This window comes from Staurois parvus, unplaced genomic scaffold (assembly GCF_062004578.1).
Source record: "Staurois parvus isolate SC_StPar_1 unplaced genomic scaffold, SC_StPar_1.0 ptg000544l, whole genome shotgun sequence".
In the NCBI taxonomy this organism is placed as follows: Eukaryota; Metazoa; Chordata; class Amphibia; order Anura; family Ranidae; genus Staurois; species Staurois parvus.
In genome coordinates this window covers 5,408,190-5,425,470 of record NW_028318340.1, presented here as the reverse complement: position 1 = coordinate 5,425,470, position 17,281 = coordinate 5,408,190, and the positions used below count along the sequence as shown (strand labels likewise).

The 17,281-nt window shown below is 38.2% G+C and overlaps 1 protein-coding gene across 6 annotated transcripts in view; it reads left to right on the top strand.

Annotated features, from left to right (window-relative positions):
* The window catches only part of NBEA (neurobeachin), an 881,324-nt gene that overhangs the window by 532,566 nt on the left and 331,477 nt on the right, over positions 1-17,281 (top strand). For all 6 annotated transcript variants that reach the window (XM_089690860.1, XM_089690861.1, XM_089690859.1 and 3 more), the window contains one exon: positions 16,593-16,657. In XM_089690860.1, the coding sequence (XP_089546986.1) occupies positions 16,593-16,657 (65 nt within the window). The remainder of the gene's footprint in view (positions 1-16,592; positions 16,658-17,281) is intronic.

The window sequence follows — 17,281 nt, the reverse complement described above, 5'->3', positions numbered from 1 at the left end:
TTTAAAAAAAAAAAAAAAAGTAAAGAAAAATATATATATGTCCCTGTCTTCTCTCAGATACTCGAGTTCTCTGTAATTGCTTCCAGGTTTTGCTCATTCAGTTGTTTTAACCCTTTTGCTACTATGCATATGTCTGCTATGTGTTTAACTATTTATTAAAGCAAATGACTATGTTGGGACAATAAGGCAAATTTAGAATTGATTAAATGTTTACATTATCTTGGCATCTATGTTATCTAGATATTCTCTTACATTTAGAAAAAAACTATTCTAGTAAAAGTATGGAGTAAATTGTTAGCAGACGTACAAATGGCCCCAAAAAGTCACATTTTGTGAGGATTTCGTTTTGTTCTTCGGCTCTGCTTAACAAAAAACATTCATGTTAAAAAAGCAATAAGCAGGTTTTTATTTTTTTTACTTGCACGTGCAAAAAAGTGTTGCACTTCAAGAATACAAAAAGTCAAAGAAAATCATACTTATAGGTCGTACTTGGTGTATTTAGATCACATTTTTTACATCATTACCACTGGTGTACATTTAAGGTCTACAATTTAGTTTAATTTTTTTTTAATGTTAGATTTGTAGTCCGGGTTAAAAACAGTCACAATATAGAGAGAGCAATAGTCAAAGTACAACCTTCTGAAACTCATGTCCATCTGCGCATGAAGTGTGTGACAAAATACCTATGTTTTTCTCCAACAAATCATATTCTTTTTTTATTATTATATCTTAAGTTTTTTCAATACAAAATCATCTTACAACCAATATTCCAAAATACAAATTTTTACACAATACATACCCTTTTCCCTTCATCTTCCTTCCCCCAATTTATTCCCCTTTTCACTTTCTATTTTCTTTTACTTCTGGTTCTTCACGTAATCTTTCAATCTATCTTCACCCCCTACATCTTGTATCTTCTCTTTCCTATCCTCCTATGAGACATTCTTTTTTACCTGGGCTCTTCCTACTCTTTAACTCTGACTTCTTCGAGGTATCTTTTTGATGTTTTAAATTTTGTAAAATTTTTCCATTCAATCTACATCCAAATGGTGTAACTCCTCCATTATTTATATATATATATATATATATATATATATATATATATATACTCAACTCTTTTTATCCAATCCTTTATTTTTGGTGGATCTTGTGTTTGCCAAAATTAAGGGATAAGTCTTTTAGCCTCATTTATTAAATGATATATTACTCTATTCTTATATTGTTTCGCTGAAGTCTCTGTTAAATGGAATAAAAAGACCCATGAGTCCTTCGGTATTATTATCCCCAGGATCTCTTGTATATATTGGGTTATTTCTTGTCAAAACTTCTGTATTTTAGGGCACTCTCACCAAATGTGTGACATTGTTCCCTTCATCCCACACCCCCTCCAACAAAAAGGTGAAACTTCAGGTCGTTGTTTATGTGCAACACTAGGTGTGATATACCATCTAACTAAACATTTGTAGTTCATTTCTGCGTTCATCGCCCCATGTGTTAAATTAAATAATTTATTTTTTTGTTGCTCATTCAGTTTTGTTCCTGATTCCTTTTCCCACTTTTCTAAGTACAATGGAGGATCACATCCAGCTATTTCAGTAAGAATCTTATGAATCTTAGACGTAACGTGCTTTTCAGTTATATTTGAACTAAACATTTGTTCAAATGGATACATATCCTCTACTGTCCTTAGTGGCTGCGGGAGTGCTGAAACAAAGTATTGTAATTGATAATAACGCCACTCATCTAATATAAAAAATCTTTTTTACTCTTTAAATCTTAAAAAGACTATATTTTCTCTTTTTCTATAATATCTTTTAAGCGTGCATTTCTATCTTGTATCCTTTTCTCCGAAATATTGTCTTTACCCGGTGGGAAAAACTCAGTTCCCACCAGTGGTATTAACAGTGAATTGTAATCCCATCCCATTTGTTTGTGCATTACACCCCATACCCTTAAAACATTCTGTGTCAAAGTGCTTGTATTTTCGTCCATTGAACAAAACTTTTGTGGAAGCCCAATAATCCTATCTAAATGTGCCTTACTAAGTGTACTTTCTATTCTTACCCAGCTTCTCCCCCTTGAGTTACCTATCCAATCTGCTATTCTTGATAGTAACACCGAATTATATTGTTTCCTAAAATTTGGCATGTTTAAGCCCGCTTTCCCTTTATCCTTACACAGCACTTCGTATTTAACTCTTGTTTTTTTATTTATCCATATATACCTAAGTATAATTTTTTTAAGTGTCGCGAAGAAGGACTCTGGTAAATATATTGATAACGTGAAATTTATATAAGATTTTTGGTACGATCGCCATCTTTACCATATTTATCCTACCTATCCAGGAAAGCCATCCCGATTAAATTTATTTCAATTCATCCTTTACCTCGTTTATTAATGGTATATCATTTGCCTGGCATAACTTCTTTATAGAGGGGGTTAACTTTATTCCTAGATAGCTTAGCTTTTTCCTTCCATGTAAAGGGAAATTCTTTTTGTAGAGTCTGTTTCTTTGTCTTTGAAATATTAATATTTAATATCTCAGATTTTGGGGGGTTCATTTTTAAGTTTTATAGTTCTCCATAATCTTTTAATACTCTCATTAAATTAGGTAGCATTAAGCTAGGTTTTACAATATATAACAACTTATCGTCTGCGTATGCCGTGACCTTATGTTCCACATCTCCTATTCTAATTCCTCTTACAGCTACACTCTTTTGTACCATCACTAATAACAGTTCCAGAGATATTACTAATAGTAGGGGAGAGAGTGGGCATCCCTGTCTTGTTCCGTTGTACATTTTAAAAACTGTTATTAATATTATTTTTATTATACAGTATTTATATAGCGCCAACAGTTTGCTCAGCCCTGTACATTATAATGGGAGACAGTACAGTAACAATACAGTACAATACACGAGGGGTTCAAGCCCCTGCTCCTTGGAGCTTACAATCTAGGAGTGATAGGGACCCATTAACCTTCATCACTGTTGACAATTTTTCGTCCACCCTATCAAATGCGTTTTCGGTGTCAGTCAACAAAATTATCGTAAGCATCTTTTCTCTCCTTACTTTTTGCAGAAGGGGCTCTTCCCTCATCTCCAACCCCTCTCCTTACGCATTCACATATGTACACAGTTTGGGGACAGTTGTTCTGTACATTTCCTATAATAACACACAGTATATCTGGCTGGTCTGGGACTCCTTCCTACTGCCATACTCTTCATTGTGATAATAATTTTTTCCTGTGATATTGTTTTTTCTAAAGCTAGTAATTTTACTTCTTCCAATCTTGGTAGGGCGACATCCTTTAAATAGGTCTGCCTTTTAATCTTTCTTTCTCCCTCTAATTCTTCAGATTATTAGCTTTTACTCTATATAGGCTACTATAAAAAACATTTTAATGTGTTAGCGATATCAGTGGTTGAATATACCATTTCTCCCATTTTATCTTTAATTATTTCTATAAAGTTCATCGATTTCTTTCCCCGTACATTTCTCATAAGGTATTTTCCTGGTCTATTCCACTGATATCTTTCCTTTGTAACGCTGTGAAAAATCCTCCTCGTTTCCTGTTCCATAGGATCTTTTAATTCTCTTTTTACAGTTATCTTCTTATGTGCATCAATATCTATTTTCTTTTTATGTAACTGTTCTAAATCGTATAATTCCTCTGTTATTGACTTTATTTTCCTCCCCGATTGTTCTTTTTTTCCACCCCTATTAAAATCAGGATACCCATAATATATGCCTTATGAGCATCCCAGATTGTAGCAACAGAAATCTTATTGGTCTCATTGAATGTGTAAAGTATTGCTCAATTTCTTTAATCTTTTTTCTACTTCTGAGTCTTGTAAAAGTATCTCATTTAAATATCTCCACATAGTTGTTTTATGCCACTCCCCTCCCACCAATAATCTCATTGTGACAGGTGCATGGTCAGATATAAACATTACTTCTATGTTGGATTTTTCGAAAGACTCCAAGAGTCTATCCTCAATCGCTATATAATCCAGTCGAGAGTACATCCCATACACAGAAGAAAAGAAGGTATAATCTCTCTCTCTCTCGGATGTTTAACTCTCCAAGCCAATCAATTGATATTCGTGCAGCATATTTTTAACCGATTTTTAGGCTTTTACCTCCCTCTCTCTGTGCACGCGATGATGTGTCTATCAATGGATCCATGCAGAAATTAATATCTCCTGCCACAATCAGGTTACCCCTCTTGAAATCATTAAGTTTTCTTAGAATACCCTCTAGGAATGCTGCTGGGTTTTTATTGGGACAATAGATATTTGCTAATGTACATTCCAGTTCCAGATCCACCCTACTTTCTTCTGAGGTGAATCTTACATTTTTTGCAACTCCTTTTTGCTCGTTTTATTGGTGGATCAGCATAGTACCTGATTGGATAATATCTAGAGTAAAGCTTCACATTTGAATCTTGAGATATGTGTCTCTTGAAGAAACACTACCTCACTAGAGCGTTGATGTATTTCTGTAAGGATCTTATGTCTTTTAGTCAGAGTATTCAGTCCCTTCATGTTGTATGTCATAAAATTGATTATATTCATTTGTGATACTATGCCTATTCCCATTTAAATTTCCATTTTAAGGAATTTGGGTGGGGGGATTTTCTGGTTCCAAACTGGTTTTATCCAATCTACCCCTTCCCCACCCTTGCCCTCCTCCCCCATCTCCCCCATTATTCCAAACCTCCGCCCTCCTTCCCTCTCTAAATTTTAAAACTCCTTGGCCTAATTGTAGCCCTGGAATCTGTTGTGGATTATTACACCTCCCGATTCCTATTTCAGGTTGGAGCTCAAAACACATACACTCATTTGGACCCTTATTTCTCATCTTTGGGGTCAAGAATTCGGTAGCATGTTTGGCCACCTGACATCCCGCCATTTTCTAGAGAAGAGCAGAAAAAAAACAAAAACCTTTCTCTGTCTTCATCAGAATTCCCTCCTTCCTAACCCATTTACTTAATCAGAACAGTCTACCTGTCCCAAATCAGCCATTTGTTTTCTTCTTAAAGCCTTTATGGATCATTTCCAAGAACGAAATGGCTAATTTCATACACTAGTGGCACAAAGAAAGGGAAAAGGAACCATGGATGAAGGGCGACAAGAGAGAGAGTGTGAGGGAGAGAGAAGAAAAAAAAAAGTCCTCCCCACTCTACCTCACCTCTCTCTTCCCTCCCCCCCAGGCCACCAACCCCACCCTCAATACCATTTAACGTCTCTTTGGAACCAGCTGCCACTTCCATTTTTCTAAAACAGCACTCTCCTTAGTCCCCTATGACCATCCCATAATATAAACTTTCTGCAGGTCTAATGTATCGCAGAAGTCGCTTAATTCTTCTGGGAATCTCAGTCTTGCCCATTTCCCATCTTTCCACCCAATCAGACAAGCGGGAAATCCCCAATTGTATCGAACATTTTTCTCCTTCATTTGATTTAACAATGGTTTCAGGGATCTTCATTGAGCCAATGTCTCAGGTGCAATATCAGCAAAGATTTGCTGATTTATTTCTTCAGATTTTATTTCTGAGATCCCTTGTAATTTCTTCCAGATTTTTTCTTTATCTTCATAGTAATGTAATTGAACTATCACATCTCTAGGGGTATCAATTGGTACTCACTGGGGCTGCCTAAGGCTATGCACTGCATATTTTCAAATGTTCTGTCGCTGGTCTACCAATTATTGGGTTAAACACTCTCCTTATTTTGTCTCGCAAGTCCTCTCCTTTAGGGTCTTCTGGCAGGCCCCGAATCCTTAGATTGTTCCTTCTATCTCTATTTTCTTGATCTTCCAATTTGTATGATAGCTTCCTTTGTTCTCCTCTTATCTCTTCCATCTGCGTTTCTAATTTGATAATTAATTGGGCATGCGCCTCTATTTTTCACTCCATTTCTTTCGACACGAGCTAATACTCGTCCCACGTCATTATGTAATAACGCCATTTCATTCTTCATGGAGTGCTCAAATTTTTTGAACATTTCCCAAAGTTCCATTTTTGTGGGCAGTTGTAACGTTGCTCCTTGTTCTTCTATGGTGCCTTTTTCTGTAACACTTTCCATAGTTATAGATTCTTTAGTCTGGTTCCCACCTAATGTCCCAAATGACAGTCTGGTTTGACAGATCTACTCTTCATATCGTTATAGGTTTGCAACTGATTTTTATAACTTCAAGCCTAGAGTTATTTCCACTGTTACCGTCCTTGTAAATAGATTTTAGGAGCAGATATACCAATCCAGTTTTAATCAGATTTTAGGTCTCCTTACTCCTCGCCCCATCTGACTTTTTAGAAATTTACAGTTCACCGGAAAAGCGTATTTCTTCCTCTTCTAAATTCCCTGGATGGCCCCTCCTGTCGTTTTTAAGTTTCCTTTTATATGTTTCTATAGTCTCAACCGCCCATACAACCACCATACAGGATGCTTTTGTTTCCACATACTATTTAAAGAAAACGCTTATTCATCAGTACTTTGGGGGTTTACCGCTATCCACGGCAACTCACCATCTCCTCTGTATAGGGTCACTCGCCACCCTGTTAACTCATCCCCCTCAGCCAGGCCCTCCAGGTACATGTAATATGACTCCTGGGATTCTGGAGATCTCCAAGTATCTTTGGTGGGGTAATGTAGGGTGGGCCACTCTCCATGTCTGTTGCCGCTTCTTCATCCTCCTTCCTCCGTTGCATCTCTCCAAACACTCCAAGTCCCGGCTGCTGTCACATGAACCATCACTTGAGCCGTCAAATGGATGTTCCCAGCACCCCTTGCTTCTTCGACAGCCGCAGACCACCACTTCCTCTCTGCCCACTGGAGTCACCCAGCGCCTCCGGATCCCGTCCACCACCGACTGCTTAGGAACACACAGTGCTCGGCACAGGGTCAGGTAGGGCCTGAGTCAGAGCTAACTTTCATCATTTTGCACGGCGGGTGTCTGGAGCTCCTAGTACATGCGGCCTCTCAGTGCCATGTTTAGGCCCCTCCCTGTCAGCAGGACGCCATTGGTTTTTTTTTTTTTTAACAAATCATATTCTAACCTGTAGCAGAAGCATAGGGAAAATGGTTGCTATAAAAAAATTAAAGGAAATTGTACAGCCATATCATTTAAAAAAAAATACTTTTTCTAATAACAGTACTCCCTGCAACTTATCAGATATCCGCTTTTACTAATTTGTCTGCACTAAATGGGTGTAGGTGTCATTGTGATTGGTCATGCAAAATACAGAACCTTAATGGACCCATCAGTTTTACCATATTGCGGAGATACACGTGGGCTTATTTACTGAAGGTTTTGAAAATCTTCTCACAATAAATGATGTGAATATTCCCTTAAATTATACAATGTGTATTTAGTCAACACAAACTTCTGTTCACTTTAAGAACCCAATTATGCCTCTAAAATAAAGAAAAATGTACTTTTCACATGATTGGATTATAAGTGATTAGTCACACAACTGATTGTGTGAAGATTCTGAACTCCTTTAGTGAAGTGACAGTGTATCGAGTAGTCTGTCCTGTCTGTATATCAAGTATTGTGCCTTTCCATGCTGTCAGTTCGGCAGGTAGGTAGTAACAAAATAAAGTGTGCATGATACAAATATATGCTATAAATATCCGCCACCACCAAGTGTTGTCTGGATTTGCACCAAAAGATGTAATTTATTGTGAAATGTTTAACCCCTTTATGACAGAGAGTAAAACAATGCCTGAGCACAATTATTCAAATTCGACACAAGCAAAATTCTGCTACTCCTGATGATCACAGTTATGCCACATACACTATTTTGGCAAAAGTATAGGGATACCTGCCTCTACACGCACATGAACTTTATTGGCATCCCAGTCTTAATTCTTAGAGTTCAGTATTGAGTTGGCCCACCCTTTGCAGCTATAACAGCTTCAACTTTTCTAAGAAGGCTGTCCACAAGATTTTAGAGTGTGCCTATGGGAATGTTAGACCATTCTTCCAGAAGCGCATTTGTGAGATGAGGCACTGATGTCGGACAGATTCATCACACAGGTGTTCTATCGGGTTGAGGTCAGGACTCTGGCAGGCCAGTCAAATTCCTCCACCCCAAACTCGCTCATCCATGTCTTTGTGGACCTTGCTTTGTGCACTGGTGCGCAGTCATGTTTGAACAGGGAGGGGCCATCCCCAAACTGTTCCCACAAAGTTGGGAGCGTGAAATTGTACAAAATGTCTTATTTTTGGCAATATAGTATATGTACATGTTTGGTTTTTTGCACTTGTAGTAGGGCCCAGAAATGAAGGTGTGCATTTTGTTTTTTTTTGCTTTTTTTAATACTACCTAAAACACACTGATACAAATTTTTTAAAAATGCACTCTTTTTTTTTTATCCTGCCTAAACCCTAGTGTGTGAGTGTGTGTGTGTGTGTGTGTGTATATATATATATATATATATATATATATATATGTATGTATGTATGTGTGTGTGTTTGTATATATAGATAGACACACACAATGTATTTTTCTCTCCATTGAGGAGAAAAAAAAACTCACAGGGATGGGCTGAAGAGTAACCAATCACTATGATAGCCAATCAGAGGCTTTCACACCAATCCGATGATCAGGATCCGGGCATCCCAGTTCCTGATCGCTAGAACCAGACCTGGGGCTGTTGAAGTGTTCTGTGCAGCGCACTCCCTGCACAAACATATGTACACATATATGCAACCTCACAGAAGACAACCCACTTCAGTGAGGTCACCTATACAGTATGGTCTCGTTTACTTTGCAGGGTATTATGGGAACAGAGCACTTTATATGAGATGAATTTACATTTGTGTAATTTGTATTTGATTGCAAGTTTGATAATGAAATTATATAGTTGGGAAAAGAATATAGTGCTGCACGTATTTGGGTAATAATATTGGTGGGTGTATTGTGTGAACTACATAGGAGTGCTGACTTGCTGAGAAAAGAATAGGTTCTTAATAGCAGTATGGGAGGAATATTTTTATGTGCCCACTGTTTAATATACAGAAAATAACTGCATTTACTCATTTCATATTGCGTTTTTATAAGTACCACTGCCTGTCAACATTTTTGGCTTCTAAAATTGCTTAGGATTTAATAAAAGCTATTGGAATTTAACATTACTAGCTATTTTTTTTCATAAAGTGAGCCTGTACTTAATTTTTTTTTTTTTTTTAACCACCCCCCCCCCCCCAATCCTTTCTGAATTCTTCTGTTTAAAAAAAAAAAAAAAACATTGCCACCTATACTTCCTATCTCCACACTCCAGTGCTGTCCACAGCTCCCTCCTTGGTCCAAGTCCTCTTCAGGTAGGACAGCAGCCATATCATTCTGCTCATTTCCTGTGAGTCCAGCCTGTCGTTTTCATCCCGCAGACTGGTCTGAAAGTACTGCAGAACTGAGCAGTGATTCCATAGTACAGCCAGAAAATTCTTTGGTGGGGATAAGTGGTTGGTGGATAAATGTCTGGAGTTCTTTAAAAGTATATGTTTTTGCCAAAGCATCAAAAGCACATATGCCTGTTATTGCCTTTATTTGCAAAAAAATGCTCTTCTATGGCCCACCGATTTACTTGTTAGTGATGACCAATGTTCCCTGACTTCTATTCTCTTGTCCAATGACAGCCCCCTACTATTCATTGAGGTCTACTTATTGGACAATTGAACTGCATATGGTAGGGTTTAGCTATAAAGTCAGGAAACGTTTGACCCCAATAATAGTTTAACTAAATCGGAGTGTGGTACAGAGTAATTGTTAAAGTGATTGTAAACCCTCACCTTGTAAGACAACCCATTCAGTTTAAAATAAAAATGAAAGGCAAAACATTTGTGTATAGATATTAAAAAAAACATTGAGTAACTTTTTTTTTTTTAATATAATAAGTGATTACATACCCTCTGTTCTCAGCTGTATAAGGTACTCAGAGAGCTGGGGGAGGAGAAACAGCATTACACTAGTCTTCCTAGTGAGGGTTCTGTCAGCAGAAGCCTGATCATTGGAGGAGAGCACATGGAGTTCCCAACACAGCTAGAGAACTGACCACAAGTACTTGGTACAGCAGACACATATTCTTTAATTCTTTCTATAGTAATTGTAAATATCTATTGGGAAGAATATATACATTATTGTGGTAAAGTAGCACCCTTCAGGGTGTCTGATATAAAATAGACTTCTGCTTAAAACTGCTGATAGCAATATTCCAGTGGTCAGTGCTTGTGGCTTCCCTGACCTCCATTGTATCCTTTGACTGCTGCTAGACAGGGCAGTGAAAGGCATGACATTGCTTACATATACTGTGTAAAATAATCTACTCTGAAAACAGATTAGTGCTCCCTGTAGTATTGCATGTCCTGAGGACACCAGGTTTATTCATGTGCTGTGACCTAATGACTGTGCTGGAAGGAAAGAGTTGTAGGACAAGAAGTGAAGACAGCTACTGTACCTTACGCAGTTGATGGAGTACTCTTAGATTTAGGGTGCCCCGTTTTTAATCCACTCATTTGACAGCAGCACGTGTTTCCTTTAAAACACAGGATAACTTTTTTCTTAACCAATCATATGTGTTTGTGGTCAGGGGCGGACTGACCTTTTGGAAACTCAGGCACTGCCCGAGGGCCCGGGGTCAGTAGGGGGCCCCATGAGATGCCCCTGGTACCTTTTTCATAGGCTTTTTTGAGTTTGGGCAAGGACACAGGGGCCTCATGATCCCCTATTGCCCGGGGGGCCCACGAGTTGTCATTCTGCCCCTGTTTGTGGTCATTCAACATAAAATATTTAATAGACACAAATAAATACCCTGTACAATGTATTTCTATAAGTACATAAGTCTACATCCACAGCTTTATATATTTTAAATTTTTTGGTACCTTTTTTTTTTTTACATGTTGGACACCATTGTTTAACCACACAGCAGTCCCTATATTGAAACTAAGCCTGGAATTGCTTGCAAGTACCTTGTAACCTAGTGGGGATTATTTATTAAAGCTGGAGAGTACTAATGCAGGCCATAGATGGGTTGAAAATCGACCGATTTTTAGGGCGAAAAAAAAATTGGCCGATTTTCGCACTGTTAGTGGGTTAATTGCTCGGCCATTTTTCGGTTTTTTTTGCACAGTTTTTTCATCACTCATGATGGAAAATTTGCGGCCGATTTTGACGATCGGCAGATTTTCTCGGCAATGATGGGCAAATCGGCCGATCTTCTTACCGATTAAAAAATCTGCACATGAGCCGTGACCTGCAAGGGACAGAAGTTATGGGGTGAACTTTATGATTTAGTCGGCTGATTTTTTTTACCGTTGGTGGTAATGTCGGCCGACCGAACGACCGTTTTTTTTTTGTTTTTTGGGGGGGAGTTTCGAAAAATCGGCCAATTTTTGGCCCATCTATGGCCTGCATAAATCAGGCTCACTTCTGCATAGAAAACAATCAACTTCTAACCTCAGCTTGTTCAATTAGGCTTTGGCAATAAAACCTGGAAGCTGATTGGTTTCTAATCAAACATGAGTCTGATTTTGAACTCTCCAACTTTAGTAAATAAACCCCAATGTGTTTTGATAGTTCTTTTATGTTCAAATCAACCTCACTAGAAGGCACACTTTTTTTTTTTCTTTATAAAAAATGGACTCTTGTTAAACTGAACACTAATAAACTATTTACTTCCTTTAGCTATTGGTTTTCTGTTGGATGTTTATTTTTTACTTTTCATGCTTGAAGCTGAACTTCTGGCACAAAAACTTTAAATATATTCCTCAATAGCAGTGAATGGTATAAATTCACTTAGTGTACACCAAATGCCGTTACAAACCCAGATATTACCTTAAAAAGTAGCAGTGAACTCGTGTCCGGTATGTAGTCTGTGCGGAGTAGACCTGTGAGAGTTCAGCTTCAAACTTTTTGTTTTTATTTTGTTTAATTTTCTTTAATACCTTCACTACATTAAAAAACGTGTATTATATAACGTGTATATATATTTTTTTTACATGTATGTTGCATGGCTTCAGTGGGGGACTGTCAATTCTCTTAAGAAGGCACTAGGCTATGAGCAATGGAATCAATTACTTACATATACTGTATTTTGTGCATTTTGTTCTGTCTTTTAAGTGCCTTATGCTATATATAATTCTCAGTTAAATACTTACCACTCGTTAGTAAACCTGGCCATGCTAGTCACTACTGCCAAATGTGTAAGTGTGTTTGTGTGTATAAAAAGCCAAAATAAAATAAATCAAATGACTGTTTTGAAGCGAAGCTTTACCCATAACAACTTGATAAAAAATAATGTTCTACAGCAAGGAGCATACATTCCACCATAAAGTGATATTAAAGGCAGATTGTTTTTTAAATAAACATGTTATACTTACCTGCTCTGTGCGGTGGTTTTGTACAGAGCAGCCTTGATCTTCCTCTTCTTGGGTCTCCCGTCGGCGCTCCTGACCCCTCCCTCCTACCAAGTGCCCCCATAGCAAGCAGCTTGCTATGGGGGTCCTGAGCCACTGCTCTGTATGTCAATTCACACACAAAGCTGTGTCTCAGCCCAACCCCATCTCTCTCCTCATTGGCTTACTGGTTGTTGTTGACAGTAGTGGGAGCCAAATAGTATTTTGTATGTACTATTACTATATAGTGTATTCAAACAAATCTCCTTTGAGCCATCTATGATAACCATCACACTGGTAATGCTCATGCTGAGCTTTCCCTTCGCTTAGCCCTTCTAAACATTCCTCTTCCCTGTTAGGCTTAATGAAATATTAAAGGCATTTTTTCTATAAAAATAACAAACATGTCAGTGGTTTTGCACAGAGCAGCCTGATCTTCCTCTTCTCAGGTCCCTCGCTAGCGTTTCTGGACCCTCCCTCCTGCCAAGTGCCCCCATATCAAGGAACTTGCTATGGGGGTACCCAAGCAGGCTCGCTCCCAAGCTGCTACTATACGTGTTCATTCACACATGGAGCCATGGCTCAGCCCCACCCCCTCTCCCCTCATTGGCTTACTGGCTGTGATTGAGAGCAGTGGGAGTCAGTGGCTCCCACTGCTGTCTCAGCCAGTGAGGAGGCAGAGTCCCTAGAGAGCCAAGGCTCCCATGTACGCTGGGTCGCAATGCGACTCGCACATAAAGTGAGTATTTGCAAATAATGCATGAAAGTAAAAAACACTTTAGCCTTTACAACCACCTAAAAACAGAGCTTTTAGTTGCCTACATGTGCAAATACATGCAAAAGCTACCCTACCACATCAAGGCTCTAATTGGATAATTGCTGTCCCTAACTCCGAACTGTCTGCGTTTCCAACCTATGGAAACATACAAATGGCAATTAAAAAACCGAGAGCAGGCTTACCTGAAGGCAACTCTTTTTTCCTTAAAGGCACAGCGTATAAGCTTTTTGATTATTTACTTTTTTTTTTTTTTAAACAGTACACAAACAATCATAGTTTAAATTTACAGTAAAATGTATTTTTCAAGGACAAAAAATACTTGATGAAAACTACATCCAAAAGCAAATACACTTTGATGTGCAGTGAAGAGGAACAATGTCACATGTAAGACAATATCACAGCAGTAGAGCAGGATGTGACACTGTAGAAATGTCTTTGTTTTAAAGCACAGCTTCAGTATGCAATAGTCTATATTTTCTGCATGCATGTTATGCAGCTTTCTTTCCTTATTTCAACACTTAAGTACACAAAAAACAGAAAATGTGGTCACTCTTCCTGTAGAGTTTTTTCATGGAGCATGAACCAGTTAGTAGTTGAGATGTAATAGGGAGCAGAGGCAGGGTAATTACATCCCAGAGATGTATATAAAAAGCAAGGGAGTGATTATCTCTCATTGCAGCCAATATAAGTAGGAGGGGCCAGAACATAAAAGGGGAAATAAAGATAATTTACCAGAGCAAATGAAGACCACACTACAAAAATTTTACCAAGTATCAAATGCTACCTTTTGACTTCTTGTAGCCAAGTTTTAAATTTGCAGTAATGGCAAATCATGCATTCTGTTCTTTAACCACTTGAGCTCCAGAGGATTTACCCCCCTTAATGACCAGGGCTCTTTTTGCTACTCGGCGCTGCACTAATTCAACTGATAATTGCGCAGTCATGCAATGCTGCACCCAAACAACATTTACGTCCTTTTTTTCAAACAAATAGAACTTTCTTTTGGTGGTATTTGATCACCTGTGCGCTTTTTATTTTTCACGCCATAAACAAAAAAAGGCCAAAAATTTTGAAGAAAAACAATATTTTTTACTTTCAGCTATAAAAAATATATAGTAAACTCAAAGTTGGTTATAAATTTAGGCCTAAATGTATTCTGCTCCATGTTTTTGGTAAAAAAAATCCCAATAAGTGTATATTGATTGCTTTGTGTGGAAGTTATAGCGTCTACAAACTATGGTATAAATACTGCAACTTACGTCATTTTTCTGCTATACAGCGCTGCGCTAGTTTAACGGACAATTGCGCGGTCATGCAATACGGTACATAAATGAAATTTACATCCTTTTTTTCCCCACAAATTGATCTTTCTTTTGGTGGTGTTTGATCGCCTGTGCGGTTTTTATTTTTTGCGCTATAAAAAAAAAGGCTGACAATTTTGAGGAAAAAAAACAATATTTTGGACTTTTTGCTATAAAACATGTCCAGTAAAAAAAAAATGCAAAAATCAAATTTAGTCATAAATTTCTGCCAAAATGCATTCTGCGACATGTCTTTGCTACAAAAAACCCCAATACGTGTAAATTAATTGGTTTACGTGAAAGTTATAGCGTTTGCAAATGGCGGGAAAGATACTGGGATTTTTAGTTTTTTTTTTTTATACTAATGCGGCGATCAGCTAATTATGGCGGCGATCAGGGACTTATGGCAGCGACCAGCAACTTATGGCGGGACTGCGGCGGACATTCTGACATTGGGGGGTACTGACTTGGGGTCACTGACATCCCCAAAAACACTAATACAGTGCAAAAAAAAAAACACTGACACTGTACTAATGGCAATGGGGAGGAAGGGGTTAACTTTATTTTGCAGGGAAGGGTTATAGGAGTGAGGGGAGTGTTTTACTAGGGGGCGGGGTGTGTACTGGACGGGACAAGGCTGATCGAGAAAGAGAAACTGTTCTTTCTCGATCAGCTCATCTTCGAGCTGACAGGGAAGTGACAGATAGCACAGCTACTGCAGCACACTGTCACTGTTTGCCGCCGATCACCGGGAAACAGCCGCTAAGGACCGGCTGTGACCCGGCGACTCACATCTGCGGCGGTGATCAGCGGGACAGATAGGGCGGCGGTGTGCCTCGCGCGTGCCCCCTATTTGTTTACAAAACACACGTTTTAAAACGTGGTTTTGCCTGCGAGTGCCGCCCTGCCGCCGTATATCTACAGTGGCTGGGTTAATTTAATTACCTTTTCACATACATTTCACGTACCTTTTTTTTTTTTTTTTTTTAGAGTTTTCTTCACATTAAAAGTGTTACTAAACCCAGGACCCTGCATTCTCTATATCTGGTCTTCCTCAGTACACAGGACATGGAAATTAAATTATGTTAATAAATATAAACTGCTAAACACCTTTGCTCATCAGCAGTTTATAGCAGTCTTGTGGCTTCTATCAGTGTCCAGCAGAGCACTGGTTAAAGCTTGTAGGTGGAGTTTTCATTCTCCACTATAAGGCTGCAGGACAGCTGACCGTCTGTCTGGACAGTATTAATTTGCTCTGTGCAGATCACATGCACTCTCCCAAGGGAAAAAGAAAACCTCTCTAGCAATACACACCAAACTAAGCATGTGCAGAGTAACTCCACATGATATGTCTTATCAGGAGATAAGAGGGGGACACTGGAAGAAGGGGAGGATCAGAGAGGTCAGGATCAAACAATGCAGGGGATTAACCCCTTAGGTTCCACAGTGAGTATAAGTATGCTTTACCGCATATACAGACTGATTTTACTGTTGTGAGTTTAGTAACACTTTAAATGATGTCCAGGAAAAATGACAGGGGTTAGGGCAAATTATAACTCTTCCAGAGGTGCCTGAACAGTTCCAGTACTTGCAGTAACATTAAAGAAAAACCTTTTTGAACCATGTGAATTATTTTTCACCACCCCAACAGTGTTAGTTTTTTCCGACCCCTGTCACTGTCACTTTACTGGTCATACTTTTACATGTAAATTTGGAGAAAAATATAAATCTGAACATGTTATATAATGAACCAATTTGAATACAAAATACTATTGTTACAAATGTTAACCACATACAGTTCTAAGAATACAATATTTTTTGCAGTGGTGGTCATTTAATTGTAGAATATCTAAAAATTATGAACCTACATTTCCAAATCTTCTAATGTTTTTTGGTTATATAAGCTTTGTTTAAAACAAAATGTATTAATTATTAACTTCGTACCTAGATTGTAAGCTCCAAGGATCAGACCCTCCTATCCCTCTTGTATTGAACTGTATTGTTGCTGTATTGTCCCCCGTTACATTGTAAAGCGCTGAGCAAACTGTTGGCGCTATATAAATCCTGTATAATAATAAATCCTGTATAATAATGAATAATCCATTTATCCATAGGAATGGCAAAACTCGATTCAGAAGAACGCAGGATTGGCATTTATTGAACTCATCAATGAAGGAAGGCAAGTCCATTTTCCATCTTGTTCTTAAACAGAAAATGTCTTGATTTGTTTTGTTTTTCTGCCTAGTTAAGACATGCTCTGACAATGCTAGCAGCTTGTTTTCAGTTTTCGTTCCTTGGTTTCTGCTGTACAACTATATACATTGTATATGAATCCATGGAAGGTTTCTACATCAGCACCATTTTAGCCCTGTAGGGTTGTTTCACACTGAGAATCTGGGGAAACCAATCTGCAGATCCATCTGCTGTTCCATCTGCTTTGGTCAGCACAGCTCTACTTGCCACACTCATACATCAGTGTAATCAGGAATGTATGGAGAAGAATGTAAGTTGAAAGACTTGGTGCTGTCCAAGGTGCTACTTCAGTCACTCATTCTGAGTATTAGCTCAGTATTAGGTCAAAGGAACAATTTTAAACACCAAAATGTCCCACTGTCATTAAATTGCTATACACCTCAACTATTCCAGAAGGTTTGGTTGTTAATATATGATTTAGTCCTTAGCTGCGCTTTTTGTGCAAATTGTATGTAGAAAGCTTTTGCACAGTTACGTTTTTTCTATAAGGAGCATGTTATTTAATAAATATCTACATTTAAGCACAATTAAGCTGTGTAATACAGTACTC